General features: G+C 37.7%; 1 protein-coding gene across 4 annotated transcripts in view; it reads left to right on the top strand.

The window, feature by feature from the left end:
• The window catches only part of TMTC2 (transmembrane O-mannosyltransferase targeting cadherins 2), a 253,991-nt gene that overhangs the window by 143,049 nt on the left and 88,362 nt on the right, over positions 1-22,580 (top strand). For 3 of the 4 annotated variants that reach the window (XM_040558339.1, XM_040558356.1, XM_040558346.1), the window contains exon 3: positions 5,300-6,128. In XM_040558339.1, the coding sequence (XP_040414273.1) occupies positions 5,300-6,128 (829 nt within the window). Of the gene's footprint in view, positions 1-860; positions 882-5,299; positions 6,129-22,580 lie in introns of those variants that run through there. The other variant, XM_040558363.1, reaches the window with a different exon arrangement.

Raw genomic sequence — 22,580 nt, 5'->3', positions numbered from 1 at the left:
CTGCATTTGGCTGTGCAGACGGATCGTCAGAGAGAGCCTTCTCTTCTGCACTGATCATGCTCACAGATTTATCAAGCTAATCTAGTCCCTTCTGCTCTTGTATTACCTCTGGTCGTTCGTGCAGTTGTTGCTGTTAACACAATTTATTGTTTCCCTGGTAGTCCTTAGAACTGTTTGTTCAGCTGAGAGGCTGGAGGTTGGTTTTTTTTTTTTTTTTTTTTGTTTGTTTGTTTTAATTTAAAGACCCACTTTAAAGATTATAGAGGAAGATGGTAAATTTTAAATACCACTATTTATAACTCAATTTTAATTTTAGTAATGTGAGTAAACACCAATAATCACTGCTTGAATTGTGCTGCTTGCTAATTGCAAGAAAAATATACACGCGAAATCTTTGGCTTTTTTATGTATGCCCTGACTTCCTTGTTGTGGAAGAGCTGTGGGTTCATAACACCAAGTAAATGTCATTGAATTGGCGACGGTATTGGACAAGCTACAGACGGAGCTCCAGCTCGGAGGAAGGCCAGACCTGGGGACCCACTGTTGCTGTATGACCGGTGTAAATGAGCTGACCCCGTATAGTGGCTCACAGGACGGGAACAAACAGGGCAGGTGGAGAGGGAGCTGGAAAGCCGCTTCCAGCTCAGTGCGAAGCCCCGGAGCGGGCTGTGGCAAAGAGCTTTGCCCCTGCCCTGGCTGGTTTTGGAGCTTCACATGAGCTCAGGTCGGCAGAGCTGTGATCCAGGAGCCTCTGCCTGCCTCGGAAACAAGATACTGTCAGTCCCGTCTAGTGTCTTGGCAGCCTCCCACTTCTTCGGGAAGCCCCAGCTCCTAAGCCAACATATTTTCAAGGAGCACTAAGCTGGAAAAGAAGCTCTCATGTGAGTAATGCCTGGTGACTTACCCACGTTCTTTTCTGCATTTCCCGACTTCTAAAAATAACAACCTGTGTGTGCTTAGCTGTGGTGATTTTGATATCTGGCCCGTCTGACCGCATGCCGTAGTTAATGCTGCTGTGTGAGATGGACAAGGTGAGGTTAAAAGAACAGCATCTTTGAAAATGCTTTGGATACTGCTTAGGTGATGACGGAGCTTTGGCAGGGCTGCCCAATCAAGCAATCTGCTGCAGTGCCATATTTAAGAGCAGTATAATGGAGTGAGGAATTAGGATTTAATGTAAGGGAAACGTACAATGTGGGTGGGTCATGCAGATGGATTTTGGTAGGGAGATGAAAAAGGCTTTTGCAGTCACAAACACTAAAATTGCAGTGGTGGTGCTCGACTGTTAGCAGGCAGGAGAGATGTTAAATGGGATCTAAATCAGTGCTCATTTTTTCCCCAGAAGAAAATGGCTACTTATGAAAGGTTAGAGGATTTATGGGGGTGTCAAAACATAAGGCAGATGGGCTGGATTAGGACTCATGAGTACAGTAATCCAAAGCCTTGCTGCCAAGCATTACCGAGGATCTCTTCCTGCTGCTGGGCCACACTAGAAGTCTGCAGTCAGAGGAGCACGGGCTGTCAGGAGATGCAGGGGACAAGTTGCTGGTGTAAGTGCTGATGGGAGCAGAGATCGTTTTGAAAGGACTTTGTGCAGACAAAGGCCTACTAAGGAACTGATTATGTTATTTAATAAATTGCTGTAAGCAGTTGTTGATGTTTTTTCCCCACTTATTTTTTCTTTCTATACAAAGCCTGTAGGAAAGTAAAGCTAAAATGTGAGCTAAGTCCAATTATACCTGACTATACTAGGGCGGTCAGGTGAAAGCTGTGCAAAAGGCATGAGGTTACGTGTTGAGAGAGGAAAAATGAGTCTGTCATTCTCCTTCTGAGCCAGCTTTATCTGTGTGATTAAAAAAAAAAAAAGCATCATACTTTAAGTTTTTATGACAGAAGTTTAAGTGTTCGGTGTTAGGGAGGATTTTAGTTGTGGTTTTAGACTAAATCCAGAGGATCTTCTCTGAAACTAAAAAATTTACACTGGTACCTCAGTGTTGCACAAGTTACTGGTAGCTGTAGTTAACGTGTAGTTAGTTTTAAAAAGATGTAAAGCTTCTGGCTTTTGAGAAGACCCATGGATCAAAAAGCCTCAGTGGAGGGATGCAAACCACTCATCTCTAAGGCAACGAGAGGATACCTGCACTCCACTCCTCTAGTCTGTTAATTAAGCTCAGGAATCTGCCAGAGCTCCTTCTCTAGTTATCTGGTGTTCTGCAGCATGATAAATAGACATGTTGCTGTGGAAAATCACCTACCTGGATACCTCTGAGCTCCACAAGTGCACGCTTAGATATTTCATTTGACACTGGTGTAAAGTCTTAATGAAAAGAAAAGTGTTCTTAAAGCATGAAACACAATACTGCATATAGAAATATGGTGTTCTTTATAGATCCAAAAAGTCAGAGGGTCCAGACCTTACAGATCTTAAATTTAAGCTTAAAGGGAAGGCTGTAAATAATTACTGTAGCTGTGAGGATGGATTAGCTTTGAGGTATGGATTGTTTGCGTTCTAGGGCTAGGAGCAAGAGGCAAACTTTTCATTGTTACTGTTTTATGATGTATGAAGATCTGAAAGTTTTTAGCAGGTTTCTCTGTTAACCACGAGGAATGGCATATCTGCTGCAGTATGGCTTTGTCGAAGAACTTTGTAATTTGAACTTTCTTTACCATTTAGTTGAAAAGTGCAATTGTTAGAACTTTAGGGAAGGGAGATTTCCCTCTCGTTGTTAAGTATTAACAAAATAACAAAGCAGTCTAAGTAAGCAATCCTAAAAGCTCACTTCCTGTCTGTTAATCAAGTTTCACTTGCATAGTATTTGGGATGTCTTAATTTTTCTAGTGCTGTGTAGTTTTCCAGCAAAGACTTGCTCTGAATTCCTAATTGAACAAGCAAACAAATAAAAAGGAACCCCGATCTTCCACTTCCCAGCTTTTTTCTTTTTTATTTCTTTTTTTCTTACCCTTTCTAAGCGGCCTCCTCCTGTAGTCCTCTTCAGAGATTATAGAAGGGTAAATAAAAAGAGAGAAAAAGAAAAGGGGGTGTCACATTTAACATATGAAAGTTGTTCATCTGTGTGTTTGAAGAAAACAACTTTGAAAATAGTAAAGCTGCTGGTGGTGGTGGTGGTGGGAATTTAATGTACCAAAATATGATGGGAATGGAAGGGAAAGTTGAATCAGGACCATAAGTTTTTACTACGATGACACACGTGCAAAATGTATGAACATGGATAATCTTCTTATTCTGAATACAAATTTAGGTGGGAGTTTTGGTGATAACTAGTTTATGCAGCGTTATAATGTTAGAAGCATTTGAACAATTCTGGCAGCTAGGGGTAGAACAGTGTCTGAGATAGGTTGCAAAGTATTATCCAGCTTACATATAGAAGCAGGTTGTTTCAGTAGGCTTTCCAGGGAATATATTAATCATAAAGTGTAGATCTGGATTTCGATTGGTTTATTACCAAAAAAATATCGATTTTCCAGTATATAGAAATATACAAAAATAATAAAATAATATGGCAAATGAAACGTGGACTCAGACTTTGCTTTATGTATAAAAAGTGCAGCATTTTTATGTGCATTTCATGCAAATATACATAAATCATTCTCATTATGAATTTGTTCACTTGTTCTCTACAAATGCCTCCTTTGCATTCTTCCATATCTCCTCAAAGTTGAATGAGTTAATCTAACTGACACTAAATACTTTAAAATTCACGAGGGGAAGCTCTACAGAAATGTGAAAAGGAATAATCTTTTTCTTGAACTAAGTAGATAAGTTACGATTAGACCACATCCAGTAACATCAGGTTACTGGAACATTGGTTACATGACAATAGAAAACTGTTAACAGTTGACCTGAAATAGAACAACACAATCTGTATTTCATGACATCAAGAGAAGAGTCCCCCCACAAAAGAGAAAAATGAACTGATTGAAAGAAATAAGATAAAACATTCCAGTCTGAAGTCCTGCTTCTGAGTAAATGAAGAAACAGTGAATAACTATCCCAGGAATGCATAGTGTGAGATGGAAAAAAACAGACCTAATAAAATGAAAAATGATTGACATATAATTCTTTGTAATAATGGGGGGAAATAATATCAAAGTGCTTCCACTGTGTCTGGAGCTATTTGGCAAATAGTTTTTCTATTCTTAAAGAAGGCATCTGAGGAATGGAAATACAAAAATTACATGTTATTTTAGCTTTCACAGATACTTCTACAAAAAGAGAGTAATCCAAAACAGCTTTCATTTAGGGTGCCCATGTAATTGAGAACAGAATTTAAGCTCATCAATCCTAGTAATAGGTGAGAAAGCCTTGCTTCCTGATTCTTGTTCAGGCAGAAGTGGTATGTTTCTGCAAGTGTATGAATAAGTATGTGTTTTCTAATGGGGAGGGGGAGAGCCTGACAAGCAGCTCCAGCTGGCAAATATTGAGTTATTCCATAAATAAGTGGTGGTTCTTAGAGTTGCTAGTATGATGACATGAGTAGGCGGAGACATCTGAATGCTTCACATATTGTTATTTAGATGGGTATAAAGATGTGAAAGGTTTTAAAGCAGTGGTTTAATATGGTGTGCTTCATGAAAAAAACAACAACAACAACAACAAAACATATTTGGCTGTGAGACGCAAAAATGAAATGGAGCTTCAGACACATCTGAAGGCTCCAGATGATCATTGTAATTAATTGGAAAGGAAGACCTAAACATGGAATCTGTGTCTGTTTTCCTGTCTTGCCTTCTTGGAAAGTGTATCTGTTTGTTAGACGTAATACCTAAGATAGTACTTTAGAAAAGATGTTCATTAGGGAGAATTAATCTGGAACATTCTTTAAATTTCATATCAAGTTGAGGCAAACTGTTGTTTTAGCCATAACCAGAAGAAAAGAAAGGATTTGGGAGGTTATTTGGAAACCATTGTAAGGTTCCATAAATTACTCTAAAATAAAGAATTTTCAGAGCATTATTCAGTTACTTTGGGGAAGTCTTAAGCAAGGACTGGCAGCCCTAAGATCTCAAGGCTTGGTTCTGATACAGCCTTGATACAGTTCAAATGGAAGAGCTTGTTCTTTTAGTTTATGGTCAACAGCATACATCAACATTTTGTGAGCCAAACATCAGACTTACAAACCCTGAGTTTTATTACAAGGAAAAAAAAAACAAACCACCAACAGTTGTATGAGATATTTCTTGATTTCTTTCGTTTATGATTTAAAATGAATTATGATTTAAATACCTGGTATAGCTGGTGTCAATTTATACTCATGATTCTTTATTTTCTTTATTTCAGAGGAAGAATTTAAGCCTTTTCTTCAGCATTGGATTATTGACCTCCTGGGGGACTGCACTGCTGGGTGTCCGCTTATACTGGATGGGCAACAAGCCCCCAAGTTTCTCCAACTCTGACAATCCAGCAGCTGACTCGGACAGTTTTCTCACACGAACGCTCACCTTCCTTTACCTGCCGACCAAGAATCTCTGGCTGTTGCTTTGCCCAGACACCCTCAGCTTTGACTGGTCCATGGATGCTGTGCCTCTTCTGAAAGCAGTCAGCGACTGGAGGAATCTACACACTGTGGCCTTCTATGCTGGACTCCTCCTCCTCGCCTACTTTAGCTTGAAGGGCTCCGGCAACGAGAGAGAATGCAATGGGAAAAGTGTAATGAATGGCAAGCAGAATGCTAATGGGCATAGCTGTCACTCAGAGGTGGAATATAAGACACTGGAGGGGAAGTCAAGCTTCGCATCAAAGGAAGAGAATGGCATAAAAAGGCATGAAATTCAGAAACTGCAGCTTCCTTCAACTGAGAACATTGTCATTCTGTCTCTGTCTTTGTTAATAGTGCCCTTCGTTCCTGCCACAAACCTATTTTTCTATGTTGGCTTTGTAATAGCAGAGCGTGTGCTGTATGTTCCTAGTATGGGCTTCTGCCTGCTGGTTACAGTAGGTGTCAGGGCCCTTTATGTCAAAGCCCAAAAGCGCTTTCTGAAGAACTTGGTCTTTTGTTCCACTGCTGCATTAATTGTTTTCTATGGACTCAAGACTGTTGTCAGGAATGGGGACTGGCAGAATGAGGAGATGCTGTATAGGTCAGGGATAAAAGTAAACCCTGCTAAAGGTAATTTTTGCTCTTCATGGTGAATGTTTCATTTCTTCCTGTCTGTCTTTGCCTTTGAATTGTCTGATTTCATTAACTGTTTCTGAAGAAGATGCTTCAGGAAATGTCTGTCTAAAGCAGTATATGCTTCAGTAAAAATGAGAAAAAGGATGAATGTGTTTTGATTAGGTGTCACAGGTTTGGCATTAACGCGCAGAAAGTGAGACGCAAAGGTAAGAGGACACTTACTTTTTCATTGATCTTAGTTCTTTATTTTGGAATTAAAGATGGAATATGATTATTACAGGCTCCACCCTGGTAATTTTCCATTTGGAGTCTGGTATCCATCGCCCTAATGGAGTTTTTTTCTAACGTTCACTGAATGTTCTGTTTGCTATGAACAGAAGATATAAAAAGTAGCCAGGGAGAGCATTAAGGAGTTGCTATTTTTTTTTTAATTTTATCTGATGCAAATAATGTCAATGCTACATAATAAAAATAAGGAAATGAGGTCATACTATTCAGCCTAGGAAATGACTGTGGTTCCTCCTGCATCCAAGCCCTGTAAAGAATTATTGTCAAGTACGTGTACCTTCATGTTAATATATAAATGTCAGCCATTGGTAACATTGCCCAGCTACTTCTTTCCAAGGTTGTATCTGTGCTGTAATGAAATGTGACTGCAGCTAGTGTAAACACATCCAAACTGGCAATAAACTGGTTAGTGTAGGGATCGGTAGCAATGTTTGGCTGTCGCTCTGTGGTTTCAGCATATACAGCAGATCCAGCTGGGATCCTGAGCTGCCTTGGCTGTACTGCTCTTGGCACATGAGCAAGTTTACATGAGAACAGTCAAAATACCACCTGTGAGTGCCATGTAGGCATTGACTAAGCCTTCGTTATTCACAATTCATCAGAAGTGAGAAGGGATCACTGATTGCTTTGCCTGTCTATGAAAGAAAAATTTGACAGCGCTTGAGCATATCACACTTGGGTTTTTCCAGTTCTCTGCTCAAAAGCCCATTATATGATTGCAAAGTCATCTGCCGACAGAGCTGTGCTTTTTGGTTAGACAGTTACATCGTGGCATAGTCTAAAAGCTGTGATGATAAGAGGCAAATGCAGATGTTACTGTGAGCTGATACGGAGCGTAAAAGTGGATTTGGCAGATGAGATACCTTGCAAAGCAGCATTATAGTAGCTTGTCAATCATCAGTCTGACTTTGTAACTCTTCTTTTTGTGCTTTATTGCCCTAGGTAAAAATGTAGTTAAAACTATTAAATTTGTTGCTGCAGTAAGTGACTTTTTATTAAGTGTGAACAAGCATGTCCAATTTATGTTACTTTTTTTTTTCTAAAACTTAGTCTAGTGCATGAGGGCAAGACATGAGAAGGAACTGAACAGCAAGACAACACACCACACTGATATGATGCAGTGAATGAGACTTACCAGTTTAGTGACAATGTAAAGCTTGCATTAAAAAGTTGGCATTCCTTGGAAAGAAAAGAGTGTGTATTAAAAGATTAGAGTTAGCGTATGTTCCTTTTTTGTTCTTGTTGGGGATGCCCAGATATCCCAGACTGCATTAGTAATTGTCTGCTTGCTTTGAGCCAATTTTTGTGATAAAAATATAAATTCTAGTGTTTTTTTTTAGGATTGGCTGCAGTGTTGTCTGGAAATCAGACCGTTGTATATTGCACTCCCAGGAGACAAGGCGAGCTATTTTCATCATACACATCTCAGTATGTGCAGACTAATGTATATATGATTGTCTGGTTTCCTGCCATACAAGCTGACATTAAATTTCTTGTAATATATGCAAAAGCAAAGACAGCATGTCAGTGTGGTGATACAGACATGACTGAGCTGACTGTAAATCCCCTTAAAATATCCTGTTAAACTTCTGCTGAATATTTACTAGCCCACACACATTGTAACAAAGCTGGGTATCAGAAACTCCCAGCTAAAGCAACCTGTCACCCAACTCTATTCATTATTGTGAATACTTCCTAGATTATCCCTGGCTGTGACTATGCTAATTGTATTTTCTATTTCTCATACAATCAGGCAAGCCTGACTGGACTAGACTGGCTGCCAATCTAGCCAAAGCATTAAGAGATCAACAATTCACACTACTCTTCAGTAACTAAATGAGGTTGACATAGAAAAAACTATTTTTGTTTGCCTCCTTTTTTTAATTTTTTGAATGCTAGTGATAAATAGGCTATTCAAACAGAAAGACAATGGACTGTTCAGTCAAATGGTATAGTGGAGAAGTGTTTTCCTTCCTTTTAGGCTCCTAAGAAGGGGTTGCCACTCCTCATTTCTCTATTTTGCTCATCTCGCAGCCATTTTTCCTCATGAGTATTTTCTCATTTCTGATCATTTTGAGCTTTGGGGTCCTTCTCCCTGCAGTCTCTGCTGCTCCTCCCTTCTGTCAGGAGCTTCTGGACAAAAGCTTCTTCTATCACAGGCTGAAGTGAAGAGAGGGACCCCGTCAAGAACTCCCCTCTAGGAACTGATAAAGAAGTAGGACGAAGTAGGATGAAGAAGTAGGAAGAGCAGTTTTGTTGAAGCAGGGAGCTGAGCATTTTGTTCCAGATCCATCTGTGTGCTGGCCTGACTGGATGCCGCCATGCGACGGCCTTGAGCTGATGTGCCAGGCTAATATGTGTCAGGCTAATACATGCCAGGCTAATAAGGTTGCACGAGGGGCAAGCCGCTAGCACAGGTGCATCTGTGTGCTGGTGCCAGCAGACGGCTTTGGAAATGGAGTTATCTCGTGTGGTGCTGGTTTATAATCAGGTCTTCTGCGTTGCAGTGTGTGTAAGAATCTAATCTCCTCTGCTGCTGTGGGACAGTCAGACAAACGTTCTTAGTGGCCTCTCATCCTCGGTGAAGAAATTGTCGTTAAGTGCTTTGCCAGCGCTGTTGTTCTGGCCCCCTGGCTGGGACCCTGCAGGCCGTGCAGGCCTGGAGCAGTGTTCTGCCCCAGGTGAGACCTCCAGCCCCTGCAGGCAGCCACGGCCTTTCTCCAGGATACATTTTTCCAGGCTGTTTTTGTCAATCACTGGCAGTGTGGAAAAAATGCTCAAAAGCAGGATGTATTGCTCATTTCATCTGTCAAAGGAAAAAAAAAAAAAGCACAACAACCCAACCTCCACAACCAAATAAGCAAAAATACTCCGTGTGAGAATCAGGTGGGCAGGCCCTGGTGAGGCCGCCCCAAGGCCATGCATGTCCCCAGGCCAGTGCTCAGCAGGCACCTGAGGGGGTTGGGAGGAGGAATGGGGGTTCCACGGCTGCATCTCTTACCAGGCTTGTTCATCTGCTGCTCTGGTGGTTATGGCTAGTATCTCAAATATCTTTAAAGTGATCTGAGCCTTGCCTCCTTACGATTTGTCAGCACTTGGGGGAAAAATAGGCAGGATTGATTAATGCAGTTTATAGATTCTGAAGTGGCTGTATGCATGTTTTGACACTAGGGAGGGAAAGGTGCAAGTGTTTCTCTGTGCTACCTTCAACTTAATGAGCAGCCGAACTGATGTAAAGCAGTTAATGTTATTTGAGTGTTCTTTTATAATGAAGGAAGCCTCCCAAAACGTAAAAACAAACCACAAAGTTAAAAATGGGTGGTAGCTGTCACATCTTTTCCAATTAGACTGTGAGTCATTCTGTGCTGGTAGTTACCTTGTGTTTAATATGAAATTATAATGACATTGCATCTTGTTAGCTAAAGTTTTCTCTTTAGCACCAAAAGTAGGCTTCAAAAAGCATCATCTTTTACTTCGAGGCCATGTTGTACCTTGGAGTCCACATCATAATGATCTTTGATGTTCAGATATGTTTGCTGTACTGTTAAAGGCACTGATTAAAGAAATGGAAAATAACAGAGAGGCTTAGGCTGTTAGAGTGCTGCAGAGATATCCATTGCTTAATCATATTTACTGATGAAATTTTAGTCAATTTTAGTCTTCTGTTTTTTACCATGAAATTTGTAAGTGAACTTTGAAGATCTTTCCTGAAACTAGTTGACCTGCTGCACCAAATGGTGTAGTGTTCCTCAGCGGATACTTAAGTTCAACCATGTATTCAAGTCTTACTAAATTCATATATGTGACTACTGTTTTTGCAATGGGATATGTAACAAGAAAGAGATTCTCCCAGAAGCAGTATTATGACATTATTGTGGTGCCTACACCTGGTCTGATAAGCCCTGTATTTGTGTCACTGACTGAAGTTGGCATTACAGCTTTTGCATTCAGAACTAGCTTTTCATGTTGCTCAGATGTTTGTCCTTGTTCCATCACATACTAGTATTAATGAAACATCTTGGGCAGGTTAGTGGGACTTGAATATGTGCTATAGTCCTTTCCTGAATCAGTTTTTCTGTTATGATAAAAAGACTGGGCCTCCTGATTATAGTCATTCTGCAGAAAACAAACAAACAGAAAAAACAAACAAACAAACAAAAAATCACCCTTAATATCTGTTGCATGAAAACGAAGTTGAAGTGAGTGGGTTAAGTTTGTTAAAATAAACTTTACTGATGGAGTCAAATTGCATAGATTTTCCTGATACGTGATTAACATGAAGACTTAAAAACAAAAAATCCCTCCTGGCAAAGTCATTCAGGACACTTTTGCTTTTAAACATCTATCATCATGTTGTTCTCAGCAGGCAGCAGTTAAGACCAAGACATGGTGTTGACAAAGAAGAGTACATATGTTGTTTCATACAAATATAGAGCCACATACGTTCTATCTTTCCATTTTTTCCTCTACTTCAGTTCTTCTCAGTATGAATTTTTCAATTGTGCTTAAAGTTTTCGGAAGATATTCTAATCATGAAATACTCTTCTTGACCACAGTGCTCCTTACCTGTCCTTTTGACAAGGTTGTGAGATCTTTCTGCCTCATCCTACTATATTTACATGTGTAGAAGATTTGTTGAACTTGCTTTGCTTTTTATTTATTTATTTATTGCATTTTTGGCATAGCATTCAGCCTTGGTCAGTTTTAGTTGGAACTAAAACTTGGAACTTCATGGGTGATTACCTTTTTGTTTGTTTCGTTTCTTATCATCAATTTAGCATAGGATTGGTAAGGACTGCCTCTGTACATGCATGTGACTGTCGACATGAGTCTGAATTCAGCCATTGTGAAGCTTCTCAGTTGAAAAAAAAATGTACAGAGTAGCTATATACTCATTTGAGTAGTCATAAGAAGTACTAATTGCATTTTTATTTCATGTAGAGTTTACATTCCATTTTATGTTATTAGTTTGGAGTTTAGTTTGCTGTAATGCCATCGGCTAAATAAAATTCAGGAATTTTTAATTTTTTAAAGGCAAATTTAGCTTATTGCATCTCATCTATGCAGCAGTATGCTTGTTTTTTCATATGAATGGCAAAAAAAAAGCTTTGTATTTAATATGTTTTAAAATAGAAAATTTCATTTTTTTTTATCCACGTTGAATCATTTGAAGGGTTACGTTCCTCTTTAGTTTGCTGTTACTAATGCAGCAATCAAGTGTATTTAATTTAGAAATTGTTTTAAGTGCAAATATAGCAAAAACAAAACAAAAACTCATGAGCTAATTTTGTCCCCAGTTTAAAATTTTTTGACAAAGTACCCAAATTTTGCTCACCCAAGAATTGTTCCTGTGATATGAAATAAATAAATAAAAATCCATGCCTGTAAGCATAGAGCTTGTGTGCTCTGGTTCTGTGCACTTGGTTGGAAGGAAATACTAGAAGCTGTTTCCATCTGATTTGAAAGCTTGCTGCTGTTATCCTTATCCGCTCTTAAAAAATGATTCTTTGCTAACAGAGTAGCTGTCAGTAAGCAGTCCCATCTTCCTCCTTCAACAAACAATGAAAATAGCAACTAATAGTGCAATGAGGAAAGTAGTTATAACATCTTGTAGTAAACTAGGTGAAGAAGGAATATTTCCTTCAAGTAAAAAGGGTGCATTAAACCCATATTTTCCATGATTATAACTATCTTTATATCTTTAATATCATGATTATTAATATCTTTATAGGAGATGAAAGGAGAAGAAATGCTTTGAGGTATGGCCTTCTTTGAATGTGTTTATTGTTAAGAGCACCTTCACCAGAACGTCATGGTATTTAATCTTCTGACAAAATGTTACATGGATATTTTCCCTCACTTCTATTATTATTTTCAGCCTTTCTCAGAAACTCAGCTTTGGCTATTTATTTATTTATTTATTTATTTTAAAGAAGAAATTACTGTAAAAGAAGTATAACTTCTGTCATGTGTTTCCAGACATCAGTAATAACCCATGCACTGGCTCCTGTACTACATGGAAACACACACAATAATTAAATTGTCTTTCGTAAGTAAAAAAAATAAATAAATAAAATCAAAGGCAATAGTAATACATTTTAAAATATCATTAGCAATATATAAATTTCTATGTCTATATAGTTCTGTTATTGTTGTATATACATTATGTAGGATATACCATGGTCAATTTGGTGTTTTTTTTTCCCTGACAAAATGTCAGAATTTCAAGGATAAATGTTGTACAGGATGCTTCAGACTTCTCAAAATAAATAGAAAATACTATTTCTGTCTGCCAGTCTTAACAGCTTTAAAAGAGAAATCTCAGACTAGTAAGTGAATTTCATGGAATTGTTTGAAAGTTAAGTAAAAATAGTAGTCTCTGAAAATGGTGCAGGGCTCTGTAAATGGGTGGTAGTGCTGCCCTGGACAATGAGAAAGTGTAGAAGGAATGGCTATTAGTAAGTTGTTTGGGAAACAGCCATAGTTATCTGGAGCATTTGAGCATCCCGCAGGCAGCCCAGCCTCAGCAAAACAGTCTGGTTATGCTAAATATGTTGGAGAGCTGAAGGAAAGTGGTTTACACTTCAGTTCAAAGTCTGAATTTATTCTCCAGTGACAGTATTCTCTCTTTCAGTTCTTCAGCAGTGCTGTAATTTCCTTTGAAACCCAAGTCACTGTGGGATATCTGCTTCTCCTTCAGCTGGATACCAGAAAGCTCAATATTCTTCCTTTGTGTCTGTAGAGGACTGGAAACAAGCATAGTATATATATGTTTTTTTTTCCTTCAGCATAGTCCAACAGCACCTCTGATCTGTGAATCCTAAATAGCAGAGGGATAAGAAGAGAATCTGTTATTAACTACTAGCTAGATCTTTTTTTTTTTTTTTTTTCCTTTGCATATACTAAGAATTTAAAGAAATAAACAATTCTGAGACATGGACTCTTGTTACCCTGTTTTGAGACATGGAATCATCAGGCTGTACTTCTTCCCCCGCCTTCCCAGAGGTGCTCTGCAAAATCATTCAACAAACTCATCTGTGCTAAAAACTGCAATGCAAATAAACCCACCCCTGGTCAAGGAGGGATTAGCTTTGGCAAGATGTTTTTTTGTGTGTGTGTTTTTTTGTTTGTCTGGTTGGTTTTGTTTTGTTGGTAGAATATTATGTGGATTGGATTAAGTTCAGTCTTTTTTTGGCCAAAAACTAATAGACTTCTTTCCAGTTTGGTTAAGGGTCGGGACTTCCATATTCATGTGCTATGGACCTAGCTTGATTATTTTGGATGGAAAGAATTAGAGGAAAGTGAGATTATCCAGGTTGTTTCTCAAGCTGAGCATGTTTGCTTAAATGCATTAGATACTCACCCAGTTGTTCCATTATTTTACCTTCTTTCCAAAATATGTCAACTGTGGAAAATTTTTCTTTACCTACTGATTCTCAGCATGGGTTACATATCTTCATTTTCGTACTCATGGTGAATTTCATAGCAGTTCACACTGAGGTCCCATTACATAAGTCTAGTAGAGAAACCAACCTTTAATATCCATGTGACAGTAATTTACACACATTCTGACGTCTCTTTATGACTTTTCTGGCAGTGTAAAATCCTTTTTTTTTTTTCCAGTCCCCTTCCTTTGTAATCAAGAGTTTTATTCATCACTCGGACTTGGACTTTCATTTCTGCCACCCCTGCATTCATGCAAAAATTAGCTGATGGCTGATGCATTTACAGGATGTGCAGAAGGCTCACATTTAGTTTTGTTTGAAACTACAGAAAAGATCGCAAAATAGAGGAACCGAGTGCTCAGCGTCCTTTTGTTGTCTTTGCTTGAGTGCTGTAGCACACTGAACTTTTCTGTCAGTTCTCACACAGAAGATATATGGAATATGGGTTCATTAGGAATGCTAGTGAATCATTTTAGTCTCTTTCCTTAGTTTCATTACTGGCAAAAGATGAATTAGGTCACTTTATGATTCACCTTCTTCCATGCCATCCATATTTCCATACCAGTATGGTTGTTTATTGGATGGTAAAGTTTCACAGGCTCTGTCTTGCCTCAGTAAGTGATTTGAAAACAAGCAAACAAGACCCACTTTAGTGTCGTATAGAAGCCTGCTTCCTAGATATGAACTATATTGCCTTTCCAAGTCTGACACATGTAGTTTGACTACTCTTAAAATTCTCTTGATTTGATAAACGCCAGCCCTCCTGTGGCTTCTCTGGCACATTCCCAGGGCATTGTCCTCCCCGTTACCCTTTCCTGGAAGTGAACCAACACAACCCATCTACTTTTAGCCTTGAGGACCAGGGCTGTCATTTCAGTCAGCTAAGCGCACCCTTCCATTTCTGTAGGCATCTGGCTTACAGCTCACCACTTGGGACGTAAGTGATAATTTTGAAATGTATCATAGATGATTTTTTTAGAATCACGCCTGCTGTTTTAAAAGTTACATAATTTGACAAATTTAGTACACTGTCAAGTCTTTGCCTGAGTCAGTTTAGTGCTTGGAAGTGTTCCTCAGGGCTGATCCTGAAGTGTCTGAGGTGCCAGAGTTCTCCTCTTCCACTTGTATTTTCCTGGTCCTCTGGTCCCCTCTCACTTTCTAGAACAATTTGAGCACATCCTTCCTACAAAGTACAATTCATTATATCATGAGAGCTCTGGGACAGCCCTGGTTCACTGCTTAGTTCCTGACCCTTGTGAAGCTTCGTGATATGGCTTACTTGGAGTGTTCACACACTTGCAGTGCACATAGCTAACAAAGCTGTGCAAACAAAAGTGTCATTGGGCTTCGCAGTGAATGAGAAAAGTGACTGGATTAGATGTTAAGGGTAGCATAATTCCTGTTTTCTCACTTCTTTTTTTTTCTAACTTGGCTCAACTGATTCATCATTGCCTTCCCAAGAATTGCTGTAGCATGAGGGACAGGGTGGCATACAAGTGGACAAGGCTGAACTGAATGGGAAGGAGGGTGGTAGATGTGTGGCTGGGAAGCGTGTTTCTTCTTGAACTTGTCTGTTGAGTAATGCTCAGGGGAAGCTATGCTGTCAAACATTTCTATAATGTTACCCTAAAAACATTTTACACTAGAACTAAAAACAGTAAGAAAGTGCATTTGATCCCTTGGCACCTCAAACAAATGTACTAGTGACAATTTCTTCATACAGCAGTCTGTCATGTGTAGTGAGTAGGTGTGTCTAGGAGAAGTGGGGATTTCTGCATAGACCTCCCACTTTTCTTTGATGCTTCCATTATTTTGGGTGCTCCCTGAAGACTCCATTAATGTGATATTTAATGTTCAATCAGGTTGCAGAGCCCTCACACACTTGAGATTAGTTTTGTTAAAGCTAATCGGATTACTGAAATCTGCAAGTATGTCCTAGAGAGAATGAGGGATCTGTACTCTAGACTAAACAGAGCAAATGGCGAAGCCTGAGAGCAGTCCCTCCTTACCAGCTGTTCGGCATCATCTCAGGGTTTTGTTGAACTGACAGAGCCACTGTTCTATCCTTTGAGGAGAAAAAGTTAACTTTCTGTAACTTTGCAAGGGGAATGCGTATATTGGACAGTGGTGTTGAACGTAGTAAAAGATGTCATACATTCATACCCATTTGCATCAGGGTTTCAGAACTAAGAAACAAAACCAAAACACTGCCTGCCAAAATTCAGTAGGTTCAGTACCCATGTTGACGGGGTGTTGGAGAGCTTTCAGAGCTCTGCATAGTTTTCAGATGAGTTTTTCTTTCACGTGCTGTCATTCCAAAAGCCCTGGAATTGATCAACAAATGAAGTGTTGAACAAATGATATAAATAACGCTCAATAAAAAGAAGAATAATATATAACAGTTAGGAGGTGGTAAATCTTTACTACAATCTGCTTCAACATTACTGTGTACCCACTGTAAAAAAAAATCAATACATAAAGTAGATTAAACTCATAAATTATGGGTACATAGAAACCATTTATCCCTTTAGGAAAAAGAAACAAGGCACTTCTGCTGTTGAGTTAAGAAAATGAGGTAACTTGATCAAAGTGTGTCTGTTAACAAGTGAAGTTTTTGTAGGAACAGCATTGTAAATTATATGGATGAATTTATGGCATATTTTAACAAACTCATTATTTCTTAGGAATAATAGGAAAAACAGAAATAGCTTGCATGAACTATAATGTTCTCTTAGCAGAACTTATGCAAAACCTGTTCAACTTCTAAAGTAGTAACCTTTAGTGCTTGTGTGAACTTTTCTGTGCTCGAACCACTTAACAAGCATTATCTAATTGATCTGCTGAATACGTCTGTGAGATATAGTGGGTCTGTATTGTAGGAAACCTGTTTCAAATGTGGAGCTCTCTTCATTGACTTTTTTAGTGAGTGCAACTGAGCTTTTATACTTTTTATTCAGGAAACCTATTTTAGTTCCATTGGTGAAACTCCTTCCCCATCTAGAACAAAGTGATTGCCTGATGAAATGTGAATGTTAAAGGCTGAAGCACCACTCTACTTTCCTTAGTAGTACCCTTGAAAGAAGAAGAAAAAAAAAGCCATAAACTGCTGATGAATCTAACCTTTCGACAAGGAGGAAAAGGTGTTATTCTTTATAGCTATGAATATAAACTTTTAAATGTGAATTGGGTAACTAGTACTGTGCTCTCTCATCATGTGTTATTCCAGCAAAGTCCTGGATATTTGTGAGCTTGTTGACAGCTATGGATGGCCTCTGTTGCAAAATCTCAGCCTTTTTTTCTTCAGTAGGATGAATTTTCCATTAACAAACATTGGTCTTAATATTTCAACTTCTTTCCTGTGAAGTAGACTGCACTTGGAACTCCTCAAAGAATCTCAGATTTCACTTTGGGACCTTTGTCTGCTCCCAAATGTGTTTTGGGAAGGATGACCCCTTAACGGAAGTTATGAATGCAGACCAAAATATAAAATGCAAATGCAAATATCAATGGTTCCCACAGTGTTTAAACTAAATAACTTAGTTTTCTTGGCCCTCATTTTATGAGAATGCTAATTATATGGAGAAATGTTCCGTACATCTCTCTTCTATATTACAAGAACACTTCCTCTTCTTCCTTTACTTCATTCCTCTAGAGGCTGTCATGCATTTACATTCCATGAGTGTCTAGCTGTGTTGTTGTGGTAGGCACTGTACAAACCCATAGTGAGACACAAGCCTTGGCAGGAAAAGCTTGCAATTAATGAATGAGTAACAAATGTCAAGAATAAAAATGGAAAGGCATCAGGAGGTGAAGCTTCCTGAACAACACATCTGAACAACAGATCAGCAGCAGAGCTGGGAGCAGAACATACCTCTTTTAATTTCTAGTTTAGTAACCATAATATCAGCAGGAGGGAGCTGAATGTGATAGCAGCAATTTATCTATTTTAAAAGCATAAACTTGAGCACAAGAAAAAAATATGTTGTTTCTATGCAAGCCACGTTCTACATTAAGTTTATTTTTACTGACACATCTTCTGTTGTTGGCATTGTTCCATAAAATTCTCTAATTTTTGAATAGTCTTTAACCGTAACAGCGGCCCAGTGCTTCCAGTATAAGGAATACATAGCTTTCAGCTACTAATTCAGAGCTTTAAGTAGGTGGTAAAATGAATGATTCAGTTTGTAAATATTTGATCTAGAATTATCTGGTGTAGATGCTAAGACTGAATAGAAAAACTTTCTTGGTGAAAGTTCCATAATTTTTTAATATTGTTTGCTCCCCTTTACGATAGAGCTGAGAGCTTCACAACGTGCTGCTGCACTCACCTCTGCCTACGTGGTGGCAATGTCTGCTGCAGGTTGAGGTGGCAATGTCAGTGCTTATAAGCTGTGGTTTTCTTACTGATAGCCGAAAAGTAATAATTTATAGTACAAAATTAAAAAGTGTTAAGAACATGGTAAAAACAAACAAACAAACAAACAAACAACAACAAAAAAAAAAACACCAAAACCCCACCCATCCACCCAACCAAAACCAAAGTGTCCTAAACTGGTCACCTGGCTTGTCATGCTCCAGTAATTAATTCACATAAAAGTTAATAGCAAAAGAGAAGAGTTTATTTCTTTTGGGGTTTAGCTATATTTTGTGCTCCCAACTTTTATAATTTAATTTAGTGCTCACGGGGCTGGTATGTTGACAGCTCCGTATAAACTGGTCCCTCTAAGACCTGTTGTATGGGCAGTGCCAGTGAAACCTTCTCCATGCTGGTTCTGCTATTTCTCAGAAGCATCACCTGGAAAGTAGTAAAGTCTCCTAACTTTCCATATAGTTATTTTAGTCAGATCTTAAATCTTTAAGATTTGACTCCATTACACTGGTAACTACCAAAGTAACTTATTTCAGGGGAAAAATAATAATAATAATAATAATAATAATAATAATAATAATAATAAACAACCCTACACTGAAAATTAGTCAAACTGTGATGTAAATTCTTGGAAAGCATCACATTTCAAAGTGGGAAAGTGTAGTTTGTACTGTTTTCTCATTGTAAAAATCTCAGTTTTGCCATACTGTTTCACTACTTGTTTCTCTTTGATTTTCTTATGTGACAAGTTCATAGTGAAAGAAAACATAAAAATGCACCAACTGGAATGCAAATTTCAAATATTGATGCTGTCAGCAAGAAAAGATTATTAGTGTACTGAACGGAAGAACTGGTTTATATAAAATGTACACATCTTTCAATTGACTTGTTAGTCTTGGAAGGAGAGAGAAGCAAATGGAAGGTCAGTTTGGACAGTACTGGAAACAGAAAAAAGTGTTTAAGAAAAGTAAAAATAGAACTCGATTAAATTATTTCATCATCCAAAGAAAAGTCTTACCACTGATAATAGCAAGGAAATTCAAAAAGTTTTGAGTGGGAATGAAGCTTTGGAGCTTTGCAGCATCTGTTGGGCCCATGAGCTTAATCATCTTTGATAAGCCTTGGTATCTTATGTCTGTAAAGTAAACAGGAGAACAGAAATAACTTTCTCATGAAGTTATGAGTCCTGATGGTTTAGGCATAAAATTGTAGGGGAATATGGAGGAGCTGCACTGTTTATCAGCTTGATGTGGGAGCTGGCATGTTTTGATACAAGTCAACATTACGTTCGCAAAGTGAAGAAGCCAGTGGCACACTAACAGATTTGTGTATGCACGTCTGCCATGCACTTCTTAAGTGTTGATAATTGTGTTGATAAGTACCATAGTTCTCTTTCCACACCATTTTTGGTAGTGATATAATGATAACCCCCTCCTCCATTTCGTTAATCTGGAGGGGGAGGAAAGCAAAAATACTCATTAAAAAGCCTATTTTATTCAATAAACAAAATTATCTTTAGGAATTAGACTCAAAAATACATACTCTCACTGCTTTTTCATGTAGTTTGGAATTGTGAAATAGTTTTCAAAATTGGACTTCTTTCTCTTCAAGGGGGTTTACATAAAGTGGGTTGTTTGCTTCGTTCTTGGTCTTATGTGCACCCCTTTCTTGTCCCTTCCATATGGGAAGACTGAGATTAATACTAGTCAAAATTAACCAAAAAAAAAAATCAAAGGCAAATTCTGTTTTTCTAGTGAAGTTGAACATTAAAGATTCTTGTGTTAATGTCCTTTAACGTAAATGTTGTCCAGGAGCACCTATTTAATGGCTGTTACATAAGAACACAAATGCAATTGTGGTGGTACAGAGCAGCAGACGTATTGCAGAAGTTTAAAAAAAAAAAAAAGAGAGAAAAAGAAAAGACATTAGAATAGTAATAATAGTAAAGACAGCTTTTAGAAACATTTTTTTTTTTTTTTCCAGGACCAGCATCTTTTCACCCCTCAAATCTGTTTATGAAAAAAACAAAGATGATAATTGTTATGCATTCACTTTTTTTTTCTTCACAGAGAGTCAGGAGAAATGCAGAGAGATTGTCAAGAGGAGTAGTACAACCTGGAACTACTGTTATTAATGTCAGATGCTAAAGAACAGTAAATAATGCATAAATACTCGTAAAGCTCTGTAGAAGTTTCTTTGGCTTGATGTGCATTGTTCTGTGAACTAGAGTTGCTAGTTTGGGCTGCTGAGAATTTAATTATGAACGATTTAGCTGTTCCCTAAGTATTTCAGTAGCTGTTCAAGTAGTTTATCACTGTCACTCAAGTAGTAGTCTTGTTCATGTTTTTTGATGCCTTCATCATTTTCTGTTTTAACTTATATTTTATGAATCAGTTTTACAATTTTAACGTGAGAATATTGAAAAATGTCAATAATTTGTCGATATGAATTGTGAAAATTGTATGTTTTTTTTTTAACTTTGAATCCTATGTTTTGTTTCATCAGTTTTCAAGTATGTTTGCTCGAAGTAAGACTTAAAAAAGGCAGTGTTTGCCACATGACATAATACATTGAGAAACACAGCATTTTCGTTTTCTTGGTAGATTATTTTAAAAAGTTTATCAGGTTATATTTTGGTGGTTTAATGGGGGATATTATTTGGATTTTTTTTTTTTGCCTTGTTCCAGCAGAGGTATTTTGTTAATAGATTGTGACTTCCCAAACAGCTTTTATTATTATCTCATTTTTGGTTTCTTATTGCATGGATTAAATAAGGATGATGGGTAGGAAGGAGAATCCTCTTTTAATACTTTGGGTTATCTTTCTTAATCATTAGCTTTTTTTTTTTTTTTTTAAAGAAAATGATTGGATCAAATAGTTCACATATATGTTTTGCACTGTGTGTATTTTTCTGAAACTTTACTTTGTTGCTTTATAATTTCCATTTCACTGAATGGAAAAGCATAATTCTTGATTCAGTAGAAAGGGAAGGATTTATTTAAATTATGATATTTGCACACATCCATTTCCATTTCTGATTTGTTTTCATAGCTCAATTGCAACCTGAAAGTTCAATTTTTCTGATCAGTAGAATGTGCTTCTTAAATCTAGGCAAATTAGAATGGACAACATTGTTCCTGCCTCACTATTGTTTGTCTTGCTTTCAGAATGAAGGTGCAAAGAGAAGCTTTGATATGTCAACTTACTTTTTAAGGCTTTTTAAGTCTTAATCCTCAGTTTCTATGAGATAGTTCAGAAAAAAAGTTAAATCTTGAAGCTGAATTTTCTCATATTCATTTTCATTTTGAAAGCAGTTAAATTGCCTGAGATCTTGAGGTACTCTCACTGCTAGGCTATGTAAGTGTCATTTTTAAAGTCTGATAGAAATCTATTTTGATGTGGCCAGAATTATACTACTTAAAGAATTGTTTGGTTTTGTACTTGGTGCTACCTTTTCTTGCTCCATTAAAAACAAAAAAACAAAAAAACACCGCCCCTCCCCCCCCAAAAAAAAACCTCACAGCCCACACCTTTAAAATGTCCATTTTCCTGCCAAGAAATCTAATGAATAGTGGTTCGCAGGTACCAGGAGATTTTTCAGTTTGTCAATGGCTTAGATGAAATGGAGTTTTAATTTTTAATATGTCCATTTATGTTGAGTAAGATCTATGAAACTGTACACGATGAAGTACAGCTTGAATAGACCAACTGTTTCGTAGGTGTTTGAGATGTGTGAATGTTACCTTTGTTCCCATGCTATGATGGAGTATTATTTCTAAAAGACCTGGGACTATTTCTATCTCAAAGTTGGAGCACAGGGAATTAAGCAGCAGGCAAAAAGTAAATATTGCAAAGCTGTTTCATTCACAGCTTGCTTTTTCTCTTGAGCTGAATAGGGTCTCCTATCACGGAAAAATTGAATTTGTAATTAAAGATTAAATTGTGCTACATATGCAGTTTAGCATTTTCTGAATGTTAAGTGTTCCTCTTTGCAATGCTAATTTGGGGTATTGCAGATTTTGTATGAAAAATATACTAGGTGGAATAAAAATCCATAGTAAATGACAGAATTACAGATCTATTTTCTTTACTTTTGATTATATTCATTTTTAATTTCTCACTATGTACAGGTGGAAAATAGTCACGTGCTGTAATTTAGTTGGAGTCATTGAGTATGTTTTTCATAGGTATGTTGTATCATGACCAGGTATAATTTTGCTCCTGTTTCTGAATGGGCATATTTTGCAGGGCAAATTTGGCTTGAGATAAGGATCGAGAAGTCGGGTGCCTGAGATGTAGTAAATAATTGAAGTGCTTTTTTTTTTTTTTCCTTTTTTTTTTTTT

The sequence above is a fragment of the Cygnus olor genome, chromosome 1, assembly GCF_009769625.2.
Source record: "Cygnus olor isolate bCygOlo1 chromosome 1, bCygOlo1.pri.v2, whole genome shotgun sequence".
Taxonomy (NCBI): Eukaryota; Metazoa; Chordata; class Aves; order Anseriformes; family Anatidae; genus Cygnus; species Cygnus olor.
Note: the sequence above shows the minus strand (reverse complement) of the source record. Positions and strands in the feature narration are given on the sequence as shown.